The following is a 24,457-nucleotide window of genomic DNA, read 5'->3' as shown; positions in this document are numbered from 1 at the left end:
ATGTCATGTGATGAGGAAGTGCACAGCTCATCAAGTTCCTAATCACCCTTCTGAACTGGGTCATCACTTTTAATAGGTGTGGGTTTAAATCTCCCAATTGGTTTGGCTCAGCTTCTCAGGGTGCACTGGCCAAGTCATCCCAAACAATTCACCATATTTCATTTGTGTATACTCTTTGCAGCATAGTCCCAACTGCAATGAAGATGTTACTTTGGTGCCAGCAACAGTGTAATTCATATACCAGCAGAAGAAAGTATCTTAAATTTAAGTGAAAAGTTGTGAATACTTTTCAGAGACAAATGTGAGGTAACCCACTTCAGATCTTCATGTTTGCTTCATTTTCAGCTGCGCTTTCCTGATGAAAATCTCAAAACACTGAAGTTCCACGGACCTATTGGTCCATGAACATAGATGATAAAACATGTGGTCATTAGGCCTATTTGAGTGCGGGCTTTGACATGTTTAGGACTAGAATACAAAACCTTTAATTGCTTAAATCGAGGCTAGAAAAATGTGCATAAAGACAGCTGTGGACTGTTCACACGTTACCATTGTCACATCGAATGCTTGGGTAGCCTTTAAGACATTGTTGATTTCAACAATGATTGCAACATATACATTTCAATTCGAGGGGCATGTTATACATATGCAGATACAAGCCACACATCACTATGGTTGATCTGGTGTTGTGGATGGAGAGAAGTACTTGGCACACTTGATGTGTAGAAAGGAATTGCAGATGCTGGTTTAAACCAAAGATAGAAACATAGAAAATAGGTGCAGGAGTAGGCCATTCGGCCCTTCGAGCCTGCACCGCCATTCAATATGATCATGGCTGATCATCCAACTCAGTATCCTGTACCTGCCTTCTCTCCATACCCCCTGATCCCTTTAGCCACAAGGGCCACATCTAACCCTCTTAAATATAGCCAATGAACTGGCCTCAACTACCTTCTGTGGCAGAGTTCCAGAGATTCACCACTCTCCGTGTGAAAAATGTTTTTCTCATCTCGGTCCTAAAGGATTTCCCCTTTATCCTTAAACTGTGACCCCTTGTCCTGGACTTCCCCAACATCGGGAACAATCTTCCTGCATCTAGCCTGTCCAACCCCTTAAGAATTTTGTAAGTTTCTATAAGATCCCCCCTCAATCTTCTAAATTCTAGCGAGTACAAGCTGAGTCTATCCAGTCTTTCTTCATATGAAAGTCCCGACATCCCAGGAATCAGTCTGGTGAACCTTCTCTGTACTCCCTCTATGGCAAGAATGTCTTTCCTCAGATTTGGAGACCAAAACTGTACACAATACTCCAGGTGTGGTCTCACCAATACCCTGTACAACTGGAGTAGAACCTCCCTGCTCCTATACTCAAATCCTTTTGCTATGAATGCTAACATACCATTCCCTTTCTTCACTGCCTGCTGCACCTGCATGCCTACTTTCAATGGCTGGTGTACCATGACACCCAGGTCTCGTTGCATCTCCCCTTTTTCTAATCGGCCACAAAAAGCTGGAGTAACTCAGCGGGTCAGAGTAACTCAGTTTGGTTTGAGACCCGAAACGTCACCTATTCCCTTTTCCCCAAAGATGCTGTCTGACCGGCTGAGTTATTCCAGCTTTTTGTGGTACACTAGATTGTTTGGGTCCAAGCTTCTGTTTATCTGTTCTCATGTGAGCCCAGGCAGGATTAAGCTGGAGTGCAAATCTTAAAATGGACACCAGCCCTGAGGGCTACTGAGTCTACACCAACTAACAAGCTCCAATTTACATGAATTCTATTTTTATCTGTGCATATTCTCGTCAGCTTCCCCCAGAATTTACCACCGTGGATAAGACTGTGAGCAATTTACAGTGGTCAGTTAATCCACCAGCCCCCACGTCTTTTGGGTTTGGGAGGAAACCAGAGCACCTGAGGTCACCGGAGAGAATGTTCAAGCTATGCACAAGTAGCATCAGAGGTCAGGATCGATCCTGGAAGGCTGCAGCTGTGAGGCAGCAACTCTACTAGCCGTGCCACTGTGCTGCCCTCTTCAGATGTACAGCTAAGCTCTTGGCACAACATGACTCAAACTTGTGGGGTTGTGCTTTTGTATGACTCCAATAACTATCATGATATGGGAAAGAGGACATGCAGATGGGAGCAGAAAGTTTCCAGTACTTAAATTCACTCATTTTATCTTGCAGAGTGAGAATGCTCGTCTGGCTCTGTGTGAGCACCCACAATGGACACCTGTTGTGGTTATGCTAGGCTTAATCCAGTGCAGTATCCCACCTATGTTAAAGGCTGACATTCTGAAGGCACTGGCAGCATTTGGCAAATCACCCGAGATTGCTGCTTCTCTTTGGCAATCGTTGGAATACACCCAGGTACGTAAAGCTAAATGCATTGTCAAGTTTGGTATGGTATGGTGTGGTGTTGAGTGAAGACAGGGTAATGAAGGTGAAATGAAAATATTCAGTCACAATGGCTTCTGCTACTAAATGCAACACAGTGAGAGCAGGACTGAAGAATGATGTTTTCTGGTCTTGAAACATTCTTTCTGTTCTTGAACATGGATAGCTTGTGGAAGGGACCTGTGGCAGAAAAGCTTGTTGGTGCTAAAGTGGTGTGGTGATCAGCATAGCTAAAATGAAAAAGCAAAGCCAAAGTGAGACTGTCATTAGGGCTTGATTTCTCCTACATTAGTGCCAAACAATTTGTGACATCAGTTGTGCATATCCTGACGTTATCTTCAGCGCAATCCATTGTCATGACATTACAATAATAATTATTACATTTTCAACAATGTTACTTTTATCTTTTAGATTTTGCAGACAGTTAAAATCCCAAGTCAGAGGCAAGACACCGGAATTGAGGTATGTGTTTGCAAGATAAAAGCTGTACTGAATGAGCAGGTGACCAAAGCTATCAAATATGTGACTAGTATTTCAAAAGATTTCTCGCAGTTGCTCAGGATTGGTATTATGCCAGTAATGGAGGAAACAGTGTTTTGGGTGCTCTGACCAGCTGCACAGGAAGGGAGAGCTGACGGATTGGGGAATTAAATTATCCACAGATGGGATGAGAATGAGTGTTTTATAGACTTTTCTCACCTTAAAATGGAAGTGCAAATGATGGAAATAATTTACTGTGCCGTATCAGAATGTTTGGATTCAGTGCCTGGTATAACTGTTGCAGACCATTCATTTGAAGGAGGTTTGCCAACACTCATTAAAAATGCAACTGGCTTGTTTCTTTTTTAAACTTTTTTTCATTAATTTCTCATAGTTTAAGGTATTTTAATTACTTTTTTTTCATTCTTAATTACTTAAATACCTGACTTCAACTGTCTCTGCCTCTTGGGACAGCTGAGGCAACAGTCAGCCAGCCCTTGAGGTTGATTAGTATTAGCATTTTTTTCTTTTCACTTTTCGATTTAATTCCCACCTTTGAGAATTGACTATTTTTGTGTGCAGTTTAGGGTCCTCTATAGATGTTAACTTGAGAAATGAGAAACAAGCACCCAGATTTCCTGTTCATGATTCCATTATTCTAGATGTGACACAAAGCCTTTTTTTTAACTCTTGCTACAGAAACACCTCCTTTTTTTACCTCCTGCTACAGAAATGCTGGTTTAGTCCTACTACCTGGTTGCAATTTCTAACCGAACCAGACTTTTCACACTCGTGATATTTTATTTGACCAAGAGGTTAACTCTGAGCTGAGCTTCCAATTCCAAATCCTGTCTCCACTCTTGCAGTGGCAATTCTTGCCCGTGTGATCATCACCCCAATTCACAATAGCCTCAGCCTAACTGTCTATTGGGTTCAAGTCTGATTAGCATTTAAATTAAAATGTTCATATTGGGTTGGGCAGTACAATGTTGGCCTGGCTCGGTACTTTATCCAGGATTTAACTCGCATGAATAGTGTGATTGGCATAATTATATGTGGCCAGCAGATATGAAATCCATAATGGCAGCCAGTGTTGGTTTGTTACGCCTGTGATCCAGTTGAATTTTAATTTTATGTTTGTGCATACCTCTGGATGGAAATGGTGTCGAGGTGAGAAGTTCTTCTGCTCTGAGTTATTAAGATCTGGTATGCACTGCCTGCAATGGACATTGGAAGCTCTTTCAGCAGGAAACTGGATATATGTGATTAAAAAAGAAAATACAGAACCATGGGATAAATAACCAGGAATGGAAGCAATCAGACAGTTCTTTCCAAGAGCTGATCGATCAATAACAGCGCAAATGACTACGCTGCTGTCTAATTCTGTCTATTCAGAGTGTGATTTTAGATTCTTAATTGACTTATTCTGTTTTGCTCAGGTGGAGCTGAATGAAATTGAATCTCGCAGTGAAGAGTATGCTCTCACCAGATCATTTTGTTACCTAATAAGCATCCTGGTTGAAAGCTCTTTCCCCACAAACCTTGGAGCAGGACTCCGTCCTCCAGGTTTTGATCCATATCTCCGGTTCCTCAGGGACTCTGTGTTTCTTCGCTTTCCAACAAGAGCGTACAGGAGAGCTGCAGAAAAGGTGAGAAGTAGTCTCGACTTTGGAAGCAAAGCTAAGTTTTTTTTATTTTGTCCATGTTCCTCAATTGAGCACTGTTTTATGCACCTAGATATCAGTTCTTTGATGTAAAATTAAAAATGTGGGTAATACTTTTAGCAGGTCACTATGTCCAAACAGGTAGGGAGGGAAGGGTTATTCCAGAGATGTCAATTGTGAGCTTTATTCCATAGATGCTGCATGGCCTTAAGAGAGTTTACAGCATTTTCTGCACAGATTTCCAGATTCCTCAATATTTTGAATCAGTCCTTGGGGTCTGTAAGATAATACTGATTTTGACATGTATGATCTTCCATAGTGGGAGGTGGCTGAAGTTGTACTTGAAGTTTTCTACAAACTACTGAGAGATTATGAGCCACGATCAGATGATTTTACCGACCAAATGGTGGAGCTTCAAGGTAAGTGTTGGAATATAGATCAGCTGCAGAAATGGGCAGAGAAATGGCAGATGGAGTTTGGCAAGCGTGAGTGTTTGGGAGTATACAGTTAATGACAAGATCGTTAAAAGCATTGAAGGGCAGAGGGATATTGGAGTCCAAGTTCATAGATTAGATTAGATTAGATCCTTTATTTGTCATTCAGACGAACAAAATGTCGTTACCTGCAGCCATACATACAATAATAAACAACAGAACAGACAGTAAACACAAATTAACATCCACCACAGTGAGTCCACCAAGCACCTCCTCACTGTGATGGAGGCAAAAATCTTAGGGCTGCAGTCTCTTCCCTCCTCTTCTCCCTCTGCGCTGAGGCGATTCCCCACCGGGCGATGGTAAAATCAGTCCCGCGGCTCACCGAGCTCCGCGAACGGGCCGGTTCAAACACCGCGGCCCGGGGTGGTCGAAGCTGCCGCCCTCCAGTCCAGCGGGCACAGCTGTTGACGACGTCGTCCACTGGCCCGCGGCCGAACCCCGGACTCAGGCCGCCGCCGCCAGAACGCCGTCTCAGCCACCGGAGCACCGTTCCAGCCCCGAGCCGGGTCACCCACACGTGAGCGTCTCAGCCCCGCGCCAGGCCGCCCCAACGGGAGCGCCATTGCCCTCGAGCTGGGCCGCCCCAACGGGAGCGCCGTTGCCCTCGAGCTGGGCCGCCCCGACGTGAGCGTCTCAGCCCCGCGCCAGGCCGCCCTCACGGGAGCGCCGTTGCCCTCGAGCTGGGCCGCCCCGACGGGAGTGCCGTTACCCTCGAGCTGGGCCGCCCCGACGGGAGCGCCGTTACCCTCGAGCTGGGCCGCCCCCACGGGAGCGTCTCAGCCCCGCGCCAAGCCGCCCTCACGGGAGTGTCACAGCCCCTCACGGGAGCGCCGTTCCAGCCCCGAGCTGGGCCGCCCTCACGGGAGCGAGCCCAGGGCGAGTCCTGACAGGCTGCCTCCGGATCCTCGAGGTCGCCAGCTCCGCCATTAGGCCTCAGCGCAGACGGAGGCAGAGAAGGGGGATACGACAAAAAAGTCGCATTCCCCCGAAGGGAGAGGCAGCAAGCCCTGTTTCAACCCCCCCCACCCCCACACATAAACACAACCTAAAACCAAAAGCTTAGCTAAACAAAACGAAAAAAACAACACAAAAAAGTAAAACCAAACGGACTGCAGGCGAGCCGCAGCCGTTCACCAGTGCCGCCACTTCCGGGTATAGGTCACCAAATTGGCATAACAAGTAGATAGGGTGGTAAAGAAGGAATATGAAATGCTAGTCATGATGCAGCTCCACTGGACTGTAGGTTAGGCTGCATTTGGAGTATTCTGTGCAGTTCTGGTTGCCCCATTTCAAGAAAGATGTGGTGATTTTGGAGAGGGTGCAGAGGAGGTTTTGTCAGAATGCTGCCTGGATTAGAGGGTTTCAGCTGTGGGGAGAGGTTAGACAGATTTAGATTGTTTCCTCTGGAGCAGCAGAGATTAAGGGGTGACTCGAAGTATATAAAATTATGAGACGCATAGATAGGGTAGACAGTCAGAACCTTTTTCACAGGGTGTAAATGTCCAACACCAGAGGGGGGAATGTTTAATGGTGATGTAGGGGGAAAGTTTTATACAGAGAGAGTGGTGGGGCTTGGAACACATTGCCAGGTGTGGTGGAGACAGATACGATAATGAAGAGGCTTTTAGAGAGGCACATGGAAGTGCAGGGAATAGACGGTTATGGATCATGTACAGGCAGCTGAGATCAGTTTATCTAGGCATCATGTTCGACACAAACATTGTGGGCCGAAGGTCACATTCCTGTGCTGTAGTGATCTATGTTCTATGAATGTTGAGCATTCCTAAGATTGGAGTACATCAAGGGAATCATACTTGTAAGCTGGAAAGAATTTGGTTTATTAATGGTCATATTGTAGGATTTGCCCAATCATCATGTAAGTTATCCTTCATTGGGGTTGAAAGTAAAATTTGAATTGTAAATCCTTCTTCATCTGAGATTTATGCTGATAAAAATCAATATTTCTGGATTAGGGAGTGAAACAGCCCACAAATCAGCGCAGCATATTGAGTAAATAAACCTCCACCCCATTTAATAATCTCTGTACAGTAGTGATGTGACACTCTTTACATTGTGGGCTACTGATGACAAATTCTTTGAATGAGAACACCACAATATCCATTAGGAAACTTGTCAGTTAAATTAGCATTTACAATTGTAGGTAGTCTGGAATCCAGCATTAAAGGAGTAAAAACAGGATTAAAAAAAAAAAAAAAGTCAACCTGCTTTTATGAAAGGAATCACGTGTTTAAAACATTTGCTCGAGTTCTTTGAAGATATAACAAACATGGTGAATAAAAGAGAACCAGTATGTGCTTCATTGATAAAGTGCCACATAATAGGTTACTGTATAAGATTCAAGCACATGCAGTTGGTCATATCATGAAATGGGTAAACGATTGGTTATCTCACAGAAAACAGAACTGTGATTAACCAGTTATTTTTGGATTGGCAATTGATAACAAATGGGTGCCACAGTTTTTTTGCCTTGATTATTTACAATCTATAATAATTACTTGAATTAAGGTACTGGTGTATTCACATATTTACTGATCAGTGATAAACCTATTGATTGGTAAAATGAGTTTGAGAGGCTGACTAACCTACTCTTGGTCCTTTCTTATTTGTGCTGGAAGCTAAGTGGGAACAACTTACAACTTTCCACATAAACCTTTGTAGCCAACAGGCAAATTTTTTCCAGCCTGCATTAAAACCACAAAAGGTTGTCAGCCCAGTCATTGCAGACACACAGTGAAATTTCCTTCCAGTCAGGGCTTGCTGGAGGAAGCCATGTACTATTAAATGAAGTATTATGAAACAAAATAACTACAATGTCCAGATCTGAGCAACCACAGCATTGAGCAGCTTGCAGATTAAATTTTGTCTGTGTCTTTAATTATATCTTGAGATTATTCTCGCCATTTTCATGATGCAGTCATACAATATCAAACTCTAAAAAATATATTATCGAAAAGAATTACTCCTTTTCTTTGAACCCTAGGAGAACTGGTGGCTGCCTACAAGTCTCCAGGATACAATCTGATGTTTCACTTGTTGAATGATTCTCCAATGCTGAGTCTTTGCCTGAGCCTTTTGGAGGAAGGAGTTAAGCTGCTAGACACATGTGCACCATTCCCTGGTAAGCAAAGAACAATACACAGTGTAGACATGAGTTGGGGTGCTGGTGTGTTTTAATACTGCTTTGTATGGATATATTTCAGAGCTGTGCTATTAGAATTTAACTTGCGAGCCAGGAATATGCTTTTCTACAGGCCTTGCAACTCCCTTGATCCATGCTGTTAAAAATGACTTCATATTTCCTCCTCCTTTATGTCACATTTTCAATAATGCAAAACTATTGAGTTCATCAATCTCAGTTTTTCTTATATCTGTTATTTTATTAAGAAAAGAGTTGGGTTTCTTGATTTGTAACAAGACACCTAGAAATATGTGCACAAAATGGCTTTCCTTTCAGTTATTCAGATGCAATGCACATCAGGCAGACCAGCCTCCTCTCAATTGCCTATGTATACAATGCCCAATGCCTCAGGAAAGCAGCCAATGTGATCAAAGATCCCTCCCAAACTCATACTCCCCTTTCCCCTCTCCTGTTGGCCAAAAGATACAAATGTTTGAAAGCAGGCTCGAGAACAACAACTTTCCCGCTGCCATCTGCCTGGGTGGAATGCAAAACAAAGATTTTCACTGTATCTCGGTACATGTGACAATAATAAACCTAACCTCTCTCTCTCGTTCTCTCCCTTCCATCTTTATTTTTCCCTCGCATTCCCCACACAGACATCCCGCGTCACCTTCAGAATACCTGCATGTTCTATGTTGTTAAACACAGTCATAAAAATGTTTCAGGTACAAAGTTATAAATGTTATAAAAATGTTTCAGGTAAAAAGCTCCTGGAAAAGGCAGTGGAATATTCTTTGGGTCTTCTGGAGCTGGCCCTGCAGAAGGAGATTCAATTCATGGATTGGCTGAGAGAGAGCCACTCTTCCATCATAGCTACACCCCTTGAACAACTGCTGCAAGGCATCAATCCACGCACCAAAAAAGCTGACCATGTTGTTAACATTGCCCGGTAAGTCATACCCCGTAAATTTTACACATGGTTCTTAGTAATATATAAAACTCCTAACTGGGCGATCAGATCTTGGAATAATGGAAGGATAGAACATTAAAGAAGGACAATAAGCGAGTTTGGTATTCCGACTGCGCTTGCCCAGGTCATAGGTCGCTAGTTATAAAACAGTCTTGGCAACGGTGGTGCGGCATTGTGTGCAGGCTTGCGTTTCGTCCGTAGTCGGGGTCGGCTCTCCGTCGCTGCGGGTGCTGTTGAGTTGCTGTTGTGCCGTCCCCTCCCCGATATCCCGTCCCTGTCCGGAGGGGTCCGGGGTGGCCTTAGGTTGGCGTGGCAGCCCCGGACTTGCAGCCGCTGCATCCAGCTTGGTTCTGCCTATCCCGCTGGGTTGGTCGACAGCCCTCCGCCTCCACGCCCCTCCCCTCAGTCCGACACCGAGACCCTGCTGAAGATGGGCGACTCGGAGCCGCTGCTGCTGGAGTCGTTCTGGTCGGAGAGAGAGTCTGCGGACGGGCTCCTGCCGCTGGAGCTGCGGGTACTGTTGGTGATGGTGGTGCTGGCGGCAGCAGCAACCTGTTCCACCTCTCTTGCCCAGCCCCAAGCCCAGAGTCTGGGCCAGCTCCAACTCCAGGTCCAACTGAAGGCCAGCCCCACAGCACGGCACAGTCGAACGCCGGGCCGGAGGAGGCCGAGCCCAGGCTGGCGCTCTGGCGCAGGCGAGGCCGGGGCCCTCGCTCCTCCTCGGGATTGTGGATGAAGTGGCAGCGGGTACCGTAGGGGCAGAAGCCGGTGGTGTGCAAGGTATGGCTTGTACTTGGGGTAGCGGCTGAGGCCCTGGGCGAACTGGCACTTATCGCCGTAGCAGCCCATTGGGGAGTGGGTTCCTCTGGAGTTAGAGCGGGTTAGGCTGGAGTTGGGCTGGCTGTGGGGTCTGGGGCCGCTGGTGTTGTCGGTCCAGGCTGTCGGTTGGCCCGACGCAAGAGGCGGAGGTGAGCTGGGGTTGGGACACTCGAGTGTTGGGTGGGGGGGGACCGGGGATGGTCTAGTTGCGGTTCTCCCCCCGTCCGGGCTTACTGAACTATAGGCCCATCACACATTTTGTAGATAGCTCATGAGGTATCTACAAAGACTCCTTCCTCTTCCCTTTTTCCATGTTCCTACAAGCAATGTTCTTTTTTGAAAGTTAAGTGGAAGGCTATTCAGCCGTTCCCTGTATACCATTCATTAAGATCATGTCAGATCTTTTACCTCAGCTCCACGTTCCTATCCCTTGATTCCCTTAATATTCAAAAATACATCAATCTCTCTTCAGTATATTCAGAGATTAAACCTCTGGAGTTCTCGTGGTTAGATAATCCCCAGCATTCACTGCCCACATGAAAGTCCACTTATTTTGATATTGTGACCCAGGTTCGAGACACCCAACCAGGGGAAGAACTAATCCTGTATCTACCCTTAAATATTTTGTATGGTTCACTGAGATCATCTTTCATTAACACTTAAATCCTCTTGAAATAAAGACCAACATATAATTTATTTTCCATGCACCTGCACATTACCATTCAACGATTTGTTTCCGAGAATACCCAGGCCCAACTGAACATTAATGACCAACATGAGTTTTGGCTAAATTTGTGCATATTTTATTTCATATGCCATGTCTTTTCCACTTCCTTTTACACAATCTTCATCTCGCAGATCTTTCTTCATCTCTCTCACAACTCTCACTGTCACATAACTTGCTACTGACAGCAAACAATGGTATCTTTTGGTTACTCCTTTCATCCAAATTATTAATTAGATAATGAACTGCTGGGACTGTGAACTCTAAACTCTAAAGTTCACTGAACTCTAACGCACCAAAATTACTGAGAGAATTTGGATAGAATACAGGAAGTCTGGAATGAAAATTCTTCTGATTAAGTACATTCACTGCTCATATGGTGCCCTATACTTCTGGGGGGAAACAAATGTTGATTGGGTGACTGCTATTACACATTTCATTGTGCAATCACTCTTTCTTCCACCCTGATCATCCTTGCATCCCACCTCTCTTTCTTTGCCTCTTAAGGTGTATTTAATTTTCAAGTATACATAGAACATAGTACTTTATAGCACAGGAATAGTCCTTCTGACCTATGATGTCAATTTAATCTACTCCAATTTGCTTGTACGCGGTCTATATCCCTCCATCGCATGCCTGTTCATGTGCCTGTCTGAATGCGTCTTAAATGGTGTTATTGTATCTGCTTCCCTCACTTTGCCTGGCAATGTGTTCCAGGCACATAGCACTGTTTTTTAAAATAAAAAATGTGCTTCGCATGTCTCATTTAAACTTTCCCCCTCTCATCATAAACCTGTGTAATATTTGACAGTTTACCCTGTGAAAATGACTCTGGCTATCCATTCTGTGTGCCTCTCGTAATTTTCTGAAGTTCTATTGGGTCATCCCTCAGCCTCTGATGCTCCCGAGAAAAGAATCCAAAATTCTGATGGCAGCCGTTGTTAATTGGCAGAAATGTCTCTCTGCAGGTGCTGCCAGACCTGCTGACTATTTCCAGCATTCTCTGTTCATTAGCTACTTACCTTTATAATTTCCAACTCTCATGCCTTTGTTTCAAGTTTCTTTTCATTTACTCCATCTTTTCAATTATATATTTGTATTTCAAAGAGATTAACCCCGGTCTTTTATATTAATTATTTATTAGTTTAATATTTGAATGTAATTTAGTTTTGTTCATGACACTCCCTTCTCATTCTTTTACTCTTAGTCCACAGGATATGTTTTTTTTCAAATCTCCTTTCCTTATTGTATTGCTGAACATTCCCCTCAGCAAATTCCCGAATTCAGTCTTCAGCAGCTATATTTCAAAAATGCTTGAAATTAATCTCTGTTCCCAACCTCAGTATTGTGTGCTAATCAGAATTAATTAAGAGAACATAGGTGTGCTCATACCTGAGAATGTTTTGAATTTAACAGGTCGAGCACACAAAACACTGAAGCTGACTTAGTTAATACCATCTTGGTACCACAACTGGACATCTGTGATTTATGTCTCAACGTTAAAGTGGTTTTAATCAAGTAACTGTTGAGCAAAAGATTGAATGTCTTCTCAACTGCTTCTCCTGTTCCTCAGCTACCTGTGCCATGGAAATACCAACCCTGATCTGGCCTTTGAAAGTGCTAAAATTCTCTGCTATATCTCGCGCTATCCAAATATTCAGGTGAAACTTGTGGGAGACTTTACTCAGGACCAGGTAAGATGCACATGTGTATGACTTATGATCTGCTTCATAACCTAAGATACTTATAGCTAGGATATTAAATTGCTCTTGATCTAAAAGTTTTTTTCATCAATCAACTATTATTGAATAAGTACTATTGTAGAACAGCCTGAGGGTATCTCTAACAGAGGTACTCTTACTATGCACCTCATACCTAATCCATGCACCATCCAGGAGTGTTTGCTGATTCTGTAGGATGGTTGATACGCACCTAACTTTACAGGAACCTACCGATGTAGGGGTTGACCACATGAGCTTGATCTGATTTGATACGATCATGGTTGAAGCTGTGCCATCCACTCCAACTCATTTCAGTTCTTGATTCCCATTGTCTCAAAAATGCACTTGAACAGCTTTTAATAGCCTTGATGATTGCATATCCACGGATTCCAAAGATTCACGGTACAAAATGGCCACCCTTCTGTCCTGAGAGGATGCTCCTTAGTTCCAGCCTCCAGACATCCACCTTTACTGTCCATTTGATATAACAATTGGTGCAAACTCCTTTATTCTGCAGTAATTGCAAGATCAACCAGAGCATAGGAATGAAGTTAATATTAGTTATTTTTTACCCTATGGACATATGTCCCAAATGGACGATTCCCAAGTGTTTATCCCTCTGACACTAATTTGTTCTTGTTGTTATGTAGACTGCCAGTGAAACGTTGATGGGTGGTTTTGTGGAATGTTTGGATAGTGAAGGTGCTGAGGAAATGATTCAACCTGAAAATGGTAGGTACTCAAGTGGGGAAAACATTTTTTTGATTAAAAATGAGGACAAAATTGATGCATGAATTTAAAATACACGTTATACTGTAAAACTCTCCTGCAAATGAATTAACATTGGAATTAATAAACTCGTTTTGGCTTTGTGCCTCTGGAAACTTTTATTTCCTCAACCTTGACAATCTCCTGCTGGGGCTCCAGATTTGACAAGAAATGGAAGCTAAGAGAAGAACTACAATATTGGTCTTAATGTAAGAGTCCAGAAGTATAATGTTATGCTACATCTATACAAGGCTTTTACGAGACCCTAACTGAGTGCTATATGCATTGGGTCTCCTTAATTAAGGAAGTAATTTAAAGGTCTGGTTCACAGGATTCATTATTGTGCCATGGGTTGATTCAGTCGGAGAAGATCGTGTAGAATGTGCTTTTTCTGTTGGAATTTAGAAGAATAAGAAGGATTGTTATGAGGTTTGCAGAATTAATTATATATATATGTTTCCCGGAGGTGGAATGTTTCCTTTGGAAGGCATTGTCCCTAAGGTTGCCCACTAATTCTCTGAGCGTTTGGGGTTGTGAGTATAGAGGGAAGAAAGCCAGTGAAAGAGTTGAAAGGAAGGAATGGACAGGAGCTGATTGGTGGAACTAAGTGAGGGGTGGATAAAGAGCAGGTGGAACTGAGAGGAAGAATTAAAAAAAAACATTTTCTAAATGGTAAGAGACTGCAGAGTTATATGCATGTCCTTTCTGCATAATTTGCAAAAGGCTCCTATGCAGGTGGAGAAAATGAATGTTATTCATTAATGGGAGAATTGAAATGAAAAGTAGGGTGCTTGTGCTTCAGCTAGTTAAGGCATAATGTCTGCAGTGTTTTGTACAGTGTTAGTCTTAGTTAAGGAAGGATGCTAATTTGTTGGGTGGATCTTTACAGAAAGATAGCATAATCTAGGCTTTAAAGGTACACAAAAATGTTGGAGAAACTCAGCGGGTGCAGCAGCATCTATGGAGCGATGGAAATAGGCGACGTTTCGGGCCGAAACCCTTCTTCAGACTGATGGGGGGTGGGGGGGAGAAGGAAGGAAAAAGGGAGGAGGAGGAGCCCGAGGGCGGGGGGATGGGAGGAGACAGCTCAAGGGTTAAGGAAGGGGAGGAGACAGCAAGGGCTAGCAAAACTGGGAGAATTCAACGTTCATGCCATCCGGACGCAAGCAACCCAGGCGGAATATGAGGTGCTGTTCCTCCAATTTCCGGTGTTGCTCACTCTGGCAATGGAGGAGACCCAGGACAGAGAGGTCGGATTGGGAATGGGAAGGGGAGTTGAAGTGCTGAGCCACCGGGAGTTCAGGTAGGTTATTGCAGACTGAGCGGAGGTGTTCGGCGAAACGATCGCTCAACCTCCGCTTAGTCTCCCCGATGTAAATCAGCTGACATCTAGAGCAGCGGATGCAGTAGATGAGGTTGGAGGAGACACAGGTGAACCTTTGTCGCACCTGGAACGACTGCTTGGGTCCTTGAATGGAGTCGAGGGGGGAGGTGAAGGGACAGGTGTTGCATTTCTTGCGGTTGCAACGGAAAGTGCCCGGGGAGGGGGTGGTACGGGAGGGAAGGGAAGAATTGACAAGGGAGTTGCGGAGGGAGCGGTCTTTGCGGAAGGCAGACATAGGGGGAGATGGGAAGATGTGGCGAGTGGTGGGGTCACGTTGGAGGTGGCGGAAATGGCGGAGGATTATTTGTTGTATTTGCCGGCTGGTGGGGTGAAAGGTGAGGACTAGGGGGACTCTGCCCTTGTTGCGAGTGCGGGGATGGGGAGAGAGAGCAGTGTTGCGGGGTATGGATGAGACCCTGATGCGAGCCTCATCTATGGTGGTGGAGGGGAATCCCCATTCCCTGAAGAACGAGGACATTTCCGATGCCCTGGTGTGGAACGTCTCATTCTGGGAGCAGATGCGGCGTAGGTGGAGGAATTGGGAGTAGGGGATGGAGTCTTTACAGGGGACAGGGTGGGAAGACGTGTAGTCCAGATAGCCATGTGAGTCAGTTGGTTTGTAGTGTATGTCGGTCAGAGGTCTGTCCCCTGCGATGGAGATGGTGAGGTCAAGGAATGGTAGGGAAGTGTCGGAAATGGTCCAGGTGTATTGGAGTGCCGGATGGAAGTTGGTGGTGAAGTGGATGAAGTCAGTCAGTTGTGTGTTGGTGCAGGAGGTGGCCCCAAAGCAGTCGTCAATGTAACGGAGGTAGAGGTCGGGGATGGGGCCCTGGTACGTATTGAACAAGGATTGTTCAACGTACCCGACAAAGAGGCAGGCGTAGCTGGAGCCCATGCGTGTGCCCATAGCTACGCCTTGTGTTTGGAGGAAATGGGAGGAGTCAAACGTAAAGTTGTTGAGGGTGAGGACCAACTCCGCTAGGCGGAGGAGGGTGTCCGTGGCTGGGTATAGGTTGCTCCTCTGGTCGAGGAAGAACCGGAGGGCTTTGAGGCCATCCTGGTGGGGGATGAAGGTGTAGAGTGACTGGACATCCATGGTGAAGATGAGGGGGTGAGGGCCTAGAGAGTGGAATGCGCGGAGGCGGCAGAGAGTGTCTGAGGTGTCTAGAACGTAGGTGGGAAGGGATTTGACCAAGGGGGATAGTATGGAGTCAAGGTATGTGGAGATGAGTTCGGTGGGGCATGAACAAGCAGAGACAATCTAGGCTTTTATCTGTTGAATTTAAAAAGAGTGAGAGGGATGTTGATTGTCATGTTTCAGACCCTAGATCTTGACAAGATGGATGGTGAGAATGTTTCCATTTGTGGAAGAACCTAGGACACTATTTAAAAATAACTTCACCAACATAAAATGTAAATTATTTTTCCCCTTCCAAAGATGCCAACTGACCTGTTGAATGTTTCCAGCCTTTTCTGTTTTTATTTCGCACCCCTCTGCCTACTCCTCTCACTGACCTTCCAGATATTTTTTAACAACTCTTATGTACCTTCATTCTTGCTGGCAAGAAACTATTGCATTGTATTCACAAGTTTCTCATTACAGCTATTGTTCCAGAGAAGAAATCCAGCTTGGTCAGACATAATATAAAGATACATATCCTGAACTTGCTGATAAATTCCTTGGAACTGAAAGCACCCAACTTGGCATTCTACCTGCTGGGTTATGAAGTCCGCAAACCAGTGAATGCTACCAACCTGCAAGATCCAGGTAACTTAAACTTAGCTTTATTCCTTGTGCGTTAACAGATTTACATGCGGAGCTGTTACTCTATTTCAAAGATGATGGCTGAAGAGGATTCTTTGGGATAAAATTTACTCCCATAGGCATAGTGTCAACGTCAGAAACTTTTTCCCAGGGTGGAAAAAAATCAAGTGCTAGAGGGCATAGTTTTAAGGTGAGGGGGCAAAGTTTAAAAGAGATTTGCAGGACATCTTTTTTTATTATGAGGTCAGTGAGTACTTGGAACTTACTGCCAGGGACGGTAGTTGAGGCAGATACGATAGTGGCATTTAAGTGACTTTTGGATAGATATGCAGGGAATGGAGGGATTACGGATTATGTACAACTAGATAAGAAAAGGTCTTGGACATCATGTTCGGTACAGACATTGTGGGAAGGATCTTTTCTTGTGCTGTTTTGCTCTATGTTCTGTATGCTGACATTGGAAATGTTGTTTGTTTAGAGAGGCCATTTCCCAAGGTAAGTTTAGGATAAAATGGGTTGTATTTGATAATAAACTGATAATGTTGCATAGTAGCTACAGTACCTCTCACAACCATTGTCTGTTCATCCATTCCATCTCTTGTGTCACCCTCATTCAATAATTTGCAGCACCGCACGGCCCCTGCATAATATGATTGAAATTAAAAAAATTGTAGACTGTCATAATCTATTGAGATTTTGTCTAACTTGATTAATTTTTAATATTTATAAGGAGTCCTTGGATGTCCACGAACCTGTCTTCACTCCATTTTAAATATTCTTGAGAAGGGCACGAAAGGAAGAAATGGACCCAGTGTTGTCAAAGAGTCCCCCCATTTGGCCGAGCTTTGCTACCAGGTAGGAACAGCTTATCCTGTCCTCTCCTGTTTGAAGGGTTACTTGTGTCTGTTCCGGAGAGGTAGATGAATATGCTGAACCCCTGATTTTTGATGCTCATTTACAACTGCTTCCAACTGACATGTACTTCAGCATCAACATAAAACAATTGTGTGGTTCTTATTATGTTATATTTGTTTGTTCGTGGGACCTGCCCAGCATTTATTACCTATCCCTAGGTTCTTCTGAAGTGAATGCTTTGTAGGCCATTTGGAAAGTATTTGAGAAGTAAGAACACCTCTGAAAGGACATCAATGGACCAGTGTGAATTTACCACAAAATGGTAGTTTAATGGTTAAAATATTGGGACCAGCTTTTTATTCAGCGATTTTTATTCCAGACCCAAATCTTACCTCAATATTGAGAGATTTTTGATAATAAATGAATTAAGGGATAAGGTGTTACTGCAGATAAATAAAGATGAGGTACAAATCTGCTTTGATCTAATTGAAAAGTTGGACAAGCTCCAGAGGGTTGAATGGTTGAACTTTGCTTTGATGTTCCAAAAGTAACTTAATAAGGGTATAAACTGCCTCCAATGTTGATGGCGGAATTGTCTTTGGTATGCAGGTGAAAGAAGGAATTCTGTGCTAAATCCTTTGTGGGTTTTCTGAAAAGTCTTTGCCTGGGCATGGACATTGGATATAGATTGGATCTGGCCCAGTAAATGATGCCCAATTTCACGTGATCTAACATCTAAAGAACAGCAAATGCTGGAAGCATTCGGCAGGTTAGGCACCATGAGGATATTTTTGGTCTGGGATGGTAGTTTGCTGATGACTCAAAAATAGGTAGAGTCGCAGAAAGAGTAGGTGGGTGCCAAAGAATATAGAGGGGCATAGATTAGCTGGAAAGTTGGGCTAAATGGTGACAGGTGGAATTTAATCTATACAAGTGTGAGGTAATGCGTTTTGGGTTGTCTATCACTGGTCAGACATTTACAGTAAACAGCAGGGAATTTGAGGGTCATTAATTTATAGAGGGAAATTGGGATGTAAGTTCATAGCTCCTTGAAAATGGTGACCCAGGTGAAAATGGAATTTGGCTTACTTGCTTTCATCGGCAGACCTTTACTCAGTGACTAAGCCTCCACAGCCCTCTTTTGTGTTGTTTCCAGAAATTTAATACCCTCTGCTGAAGAAATTTCTCATTGCAAATCTGAATGGCTGAGCTATTATTTTGAGACATTGACACCCGGTGCTGAACAAACCATCTGCAGAAAAAAAAAAGATCTACCATGTCAAGCCTTTTGTATGCTTCATTAAGCACCTTTCCTTCATCCCAACTTTGGAGAGTGTCTGCTAAATCTCTCCACATAAAACAAACCCACAATCCCATCTGAAGATAAACTGCTGGAAGAACAAAGTGGGTCATATAGCATCTATGGAGACAAAAGGATGGTCACCATTTCGGGTCAAGGGCCTGCAAGAGGACTTGGATGCGACTTGACCCACTGATTGTTCCAGATCCGAACATTTGTGGTCACTTTTATTGGGGTGGGCATTGATAAAAGGCCATCATAGAGAGACCCATTTGCTGTGGGTAGTGCTGCAGCAAGAAGAATGGAGAAAGTGCCTGGAGCGAAACCTTATTTAAAACAATATTAAGTGCATCAATGTTAGTGTTACTGGATCCGATTTAATCTAACCTAAACAATATGTAGTTCTTTCATCTTGTGACCTCTGCTTTTCTAGGTGATTTACCAGCTGTGTGCTTACTCTGATACCTCTGGTCCAACCATGCGATACTTGAGAACAAGCCAGGATTTTCTCTTTTCTCAGCTCCAACATCTACCCTTTGCAGTTAAAGGTAAATGAATATCTGGGCAGGACCTATGTTCTGCCTTGCATTCTCTCTTTTCAGTAGATGTTCCTGTTTCCTCGCACTGTCTCCCTCTTTTTAATCCCCTTTACTTATTCTCTGTCCTGTTCCAAGGCTAGACTTTACTATCAGCATTGCTGATTGATTTCCTTGTACCACGTTCTTTGTGTTAAATAAAGTGTGCGTGCGTCAAAATAAATAACCATTTTATTAAAAAAGTTGGATAAATTCCTCTCTGCAGGCCATGAGATCTCAGCCTTGAACCAGATGTCATGGCTGATGAAGACTGCTGGGATTGAACTGCGTGTGACATCTTTGAATCGGCAGCGTTCTCACACACAGCGCCTTCTCCATCTGCTGCTCGACGATGTGCCGATGCGTTCGTATACCAGTAAGTTATTGTGCGCGCACAGGCATCCTAAAAATCATACCACATTGAAGGACATGGTCATCAGATAATTAGTGCCACTACCTCAACCTACTTTATAATCTTGTGATTTCCTTGTTTATTATTTCTTTTGGAAAGTTACTATTTAATATTATTCCAATGGTCTTTCAAACTGGTACATTCCAATTTCTGTATCAACTTGAAATTCCTCTCCTTTTATCTTCACCTACTTTAAGTCCGTGTTCTCAATTTACATGCTCTCCTTCCACTGGAAATTAATTCTCTCTATTCAAACAAATCATAATTTTGACTGCTTCTATTAAATCTTTCTGCTCCATTACCTGTTTTAACAAGCACATTCTCCTCTCCTCCAATCCTTCAAAATTGATTTGGAATTTAGTGCAGTTAGTAGCTCAAAAATGACTTCCAATTTGATTATTTTCATGAACCCAATGATGAGAACTACCAGATCGTCCTAAAATCTATATTTCCGAGCTTAATATGGAGTCATTATTTTTGTTTTAGTCAAGTCAAGTGAGTTTATTGTCGTGTGTCCCAGATAGGACAATGAAATTCTTGCTTGCTGCAGCACAACAGAATATAGTAAGCATAAATACAGAACAGTTCAGTGTGTTTATGAAGCAGCTCTTTTCATCTACTGAAGTAGAAGGCAATGACTTACTTTTGCTCATTGATTACACCTTCTCTGAATGTTCTTGATCAATATTGAATGAAGACATATTTTATCTTTGCCAAAAATCCACGATTGGCCACCAAATAAACTATTGCTTTAGAAGGTCCCAGAGCTTCCATTGCAAGGCAACTAAATATGTACGGTATGGGTTGCCCTTGGATCTCAAATGGATAAGCTAAACAAACTTTAATTAAGTCTTGGTACTTTCATCTGTTTGTGAAAGGTGTCAATAATGACAACATTCTGACTAATCTTATTTGTTTATCACCTAGTTTTGTGTGCTTGTACTAATTAATTCTGTTCTTGAATATCATTGTATGATGTACAAAAGTACTGGTTGCTGCTTCATGTTGATGTCTTCATCCACCAGTTGATGCCGAAGGAGGTCTTGAAGAGGATATGAGGACCATCACTGGGTTTCTACAGGTTGACAGTACCTCAAAAGGTATTTTCAACTTTAGTTTAGTTTATTGTCACATGTGCTGAATTACAGAGAAAAGTTTTTGTCGTGTGCTATCCAGTCAGCGGAAAGACTATACATGATTACAATCAAGCCGTCCACGGTGTACAGATACAGGATAAAGGGAATGATGTTTAGTGGAAGATAAAGTCCCATAAAGCTTAATTAAAGATAGTCCGGGGGTCTCCAATGAGGTGGATGGTAGGTCAGGACCGCTCTCCAGTTGGAGGTAGGATGTTCAATTGCCTGTTAACAGCAGGGAAGAAACTGTCCCCGAATCTGGAGATATGTGTTTTCACACTTCTGTGTCTGTTGTTGATGGGAGAAGTGAGAAGATGGATTGTCCGGGGTGAGGCTTGTCGTTCATTATGCTGGTGGCCTTGCCGAGGCAGCGTGAAGTGTTAATGGAAGGGAGGTTGGTTTGCGTGATGGTCTGGGCTGTGTCCGCAATTCTTAGATGGAGTTGTTCCCAAACCATGCTGCGATGCATCCCGATAAAATGCTTTCCATGGCTCATCTGTAGAAATTGGTGAGAGTTGTTGGGGACATGCTGAACTTCCTAATCCTTGTCAGGAAGTCGAGGTGCTGGTGTGCTTTCTTGGTGATCGCTTCGATATGACTGGTCCAGGACAAGTTGCTTATGATACTTAATCCTAAGAACTTGAAACTATCAACCATCTCTACTTTGGCACCGTCAATATATACTGGGGTTAATTTACCACTTCGCTTCCTGGAGTCGATCACAATCTCCTCTGTCTTGCTGACATTGAGGGACATTGTGTGCTTTAAGAACCAATTTCTATGTTGCGGTTAGGAGAAAAGAGGAAATTGAATAACATTTTATGAGTTAATATGATGTGATCATAGGTATCATTCTTTATAAATTGATTTTACCTAATCATTTCAGCGGGCACTGAAAAACCAAAAGTGTTGTATATCAAGAACTGTTGTACATCTGCAAAGATCCGCATGCCTGCTTCTTATCTGTGTGACAGTTGTTTATTCATATGTCATATTTTATGATATAGGCAGTGTAGTTATTGTTTGTCAGATGCATTAAACAGGCATTTAAATTTCTGTTCCCAAATTTTAATCCATTTTCAGTGCAGCTATGGGCTCGGCATACTCGCTGGTTTGGATCAAAGTTATTCCAGTCCAATATCTATCAAGGCATGCTTAGTTACTGGAAGTAACTCAGGAGTTTTTTGTGAGACTTGATGTTTCAATGTTGTTGTTCCAGTACGGCGAAAGATCCTCAGTATTTTGGATTCAATTGACTTTCGTCAGGAGAGCACAGAAGAGCTTCACCTGGACTTCTTTGATCGTATTCAAATTGAGCAGGTCATCTGTAAGTGTGAGCACAAGAACCAGCAGGGCCAGACTGTCTGCAATGTGAAGGTAATTGAGTCTGAATTAGCATCATGTGGGTACATGTCTCACTCATCTTCTTACCCTCTTGATCTCTGCCGTGCTCTCTGTCACCCATGAGTCCATGGCAGCTTTCAACAGAGCCTCATTGATCCCATTTCCCCATATTTTTGCAATTCTCACTCGTATGCTCATCTACACTTTTGCACTGCTTTTCGCCAATTACCTACACTTACGTGGTAGTCAATTAATACATATTTGATGTTTGAGAGTTAACCAGACTACCTGGGGCAATTTCACATGATCACAAGGATAATGTGCAGACTCTACAAGCATGAGCACCTAATGTCAGGCTTGAATCCAAGTCACTGGTACTGTAAAACAGCAGGCTAACTGCTATTCCATCATCCACCATTCTCTAGTTTGTACAGAGAGCCTCTCTTGCGCTTACCCTGTCTCACCCCCTCACCTTGTCGACTACCTGTCGACCACCATCAGCTATAGCCTACTGAAGACGTATCCTGGTAAAATTGCCATTTGTCACAGAGAGAGGCAGAGACCCGGTTGGAGCCAGCAAAGGCTTCATCGCCAACAGTCTGTCTGTCCTTTCCTGCATTGTGTTTTAATAGTATGTGTTAAATGTTTGTTTTTAGTGTTCTTTAGCTTGTTTTATGTGTGGGGGGGGGGGGGGATTTTTTAGAATCTCTTACCTCGACGGAGATGCGATTTTTTTTTTTCCGTTTCGTATCTCCGTCGGCACTGTGGCCTAACATCAAGGAATTGGCGGCCTTTACTGGAGACCGATTTCGAGAGCTCCACCATGGTGAGCCTATGGGACTTTAACATCGCAGAGCCCGCGATCCCTTTGCCAGGGATCAACCACGGAGTTCCAACATTGGATGCTTGCGGGCTTTAACATCACGGAGCCGCAGTCTCTGGTCTGAGGCCAACTTCGGGAACTCCAAGCCGCGGGTGTTTCGACCGTCCTGACGCAGGAGTTTCGATCACCCCGATGCAGGAGTTTCGTTCGCCCCGACGCAGGAGTTTCGACCGCCGGCTGCGGGAGTTTTTGATCGCCCTGATGGATGGTTCAACTGCCCCGACCGCGCGAGAATAAATAGTAAGACGATTTGACTTTTTTGCCTTCCATCACAGTAAGGAATGTGGGGAATCTGCTGTGTTGGATGTTTATGTTAATTTTTATATAGTTGTGTGTTGTTGCTTTTTTTTGTATTGCTGTATGGTAATTTGCATATCACTGTCGTTTAATTGGTACATGTGACAATAAAAGACCATTGAAACCTTTGAAGTCTTGCTCATGGAATGCTGGGCTTTGAGCTCAATGTTATGTTGAGATCCACACTGGATCCAGAGGGTGAAAGATCATATGCTCATAAGCAGTGACAAAGATGCCTGGATGCCTTCGCAACCATTCTTCCTTGTATTGTAATAGCACCATAAGAGATTACAAAATATCTCCCTCTGTTTTCAGAATGCCCTCTAGATATTTTGACATGGGATTTTCAGTGTAATCTTGCAACATTAATGTTTTCATTGCTTTGTCACCTAGCTCCTACACAGAGTGCTGATTGCTGAAATAAATGCCCTGCAAGGAATAGCAGCCATAGGACAAAGACCTATATTGTTGGAGGTGAGCTTCTGTGCAATGGGTTTTATTGTTGACATCATCAGCAACACTCTGGTCTCCCTCAGTGGTATGTTGTTATATGCAGTGAACAGCTATATCTTGTGGGATCAGGATACTTCCAGATTGGTTCTGCCTAACTAATGATCACAATGCGACATTCAGTAGTTAATAAGGTAAATGCTATTTTGGCCTTCATTGCAATGGCTGAAATAAAATAAAAAAACACACAGGCTTTGATGCAATTGCCTCACTTTGAATGCTGTGTTCAGTTTCTATCCTCTTCGCAAAGAAAGGATCCAGTAACATTTGGAGGCAGTCCAAAGGCTAATTCCTGGGATGAGAGGGATGCAATTGGAACAAAACTAGCTTGTTTTTTTTTTAAACTCCAGCAATTTTTCAAACATTTAAGTTCATAAGGGGGCTTGACAGGGTAGACTTTTGGATGTTTACATCATTAGGAGAGTCCTGAACAAGGGGACATAACTACAAGATAAGGAGCCGGTCTTTTAAAATTGAGGTGCTTAGAAATATCTTCTCACTGAGGTGGGATGAATATCTGAAATTCTCTGCCCTGGCATGTTGGGTGTATAAATATTTGAGCGATCATCAAGAAGAGGGATTGAGTCCCGCATTGATCAGTTGCTCCTGATGTTGTTTGGAATTGCTTAGTTCCGGGAAATGACTAAAACAATGAATCTTTCCACAAAATATCGTTAGTTTATGGAACAAATTAAAGTTGTTAGCTCAACTTTAAATGTGGCTTTAACAAAAGAAATGTTCTTAGTTTTCAAAGATTATTTATGTTGTAGTTAGCCAGTGGTATTTGTCTTGATTGAAACCGATTTGAGCTTGCAACA

The 24,457-nt window shown here is 43.4% G+C and overlaps 1 protein-coding gene across 1 annotated transcript in view; it reads left to right on the top strand.

Moving 5' to 3' along the window:
• nup205 (nucleoporin 205) overlaps positions 1 to 24,457 on the top strand; it is a 77,011-nt gene that overhangs the window by 25,671 nt on the left and 26,883 nt on the right. Inside the window, exons 13-27 of the mRNA XM_033037744.1 lie at positions 2,184 to 2,366; positions 2,805 to 2,855; positions 4,313 to 4,522; positions 4,857 to 4,956; positions 8,036 to 8,173; positions 8,936 to 9,125; positions 12,263 to 12,383; positions 13,061 to 13,142; positions 16,166 to 16,330; positions 17,058 to 17,182; positions 18,916 to 19,030; positions 19,284 to 19,433; positions 20,495 to 20,569; positions 21,825 to 21,982; positions 23,523 to 23,603. Of these exons, the coding sequence (XP_032893635.1) occupies positions 2,184 to 2,366; positions 2,805 to 2,855; positions 4,313 to 4,522; positions 4,857 to 4,956; positions 8,036 to 8,173; positions 8,936 to 9,125; positions 12,263 to 12,383; positions 13,061 to 13,142; positions 16,166 to 16,330; positions 17,058 to 17,182; positions 18,916 to 19,030; positions 19,284 to 19,433; positions 20,495 to 20,569; positions 21,825 to 21,982; positions 23,523 to 23,603 (1,944 nt within the window). The remainder of the gene's footprint in view (positions 1 to 2,183; positions 2,367 to 2,804; positions 2,856 to 4,312; positions 4,523 to 4,856; positions 4,957 to 8,035; positions 8,174 to 8,935; positions 9,126 to 12,262; positions 12,384 to 13,060; positions 13,143 to 16,165; positions 16,331 to 17,057; positions 17,183 to 18,915; positions 19,031 to 19,283; positions 19,434 to 20,494; positions 20,570 to 21,824; positions 21,983 to 23,522; positions 23,604 to 24,457) is intronic.

Source organism: Amblyraja radiata, chromosome 19, assembly GCF_010909765.2.
Source record: "Amblyraja radiata isolate CabotCenter1 chromosome 19, sAmbRad1.1.pri, whole genome shotgun sequence".
NCBI lineage: Eukaryota > Metazoa > Chordata > Chondrichthyes > Rajiformes > Rajidae > Amblyraja > Amblyraja radiata.
Note: the sequence above shows the minus strand (reverse complement) of the source record. Positions and strands in the feature narration are given on the sequence as shown.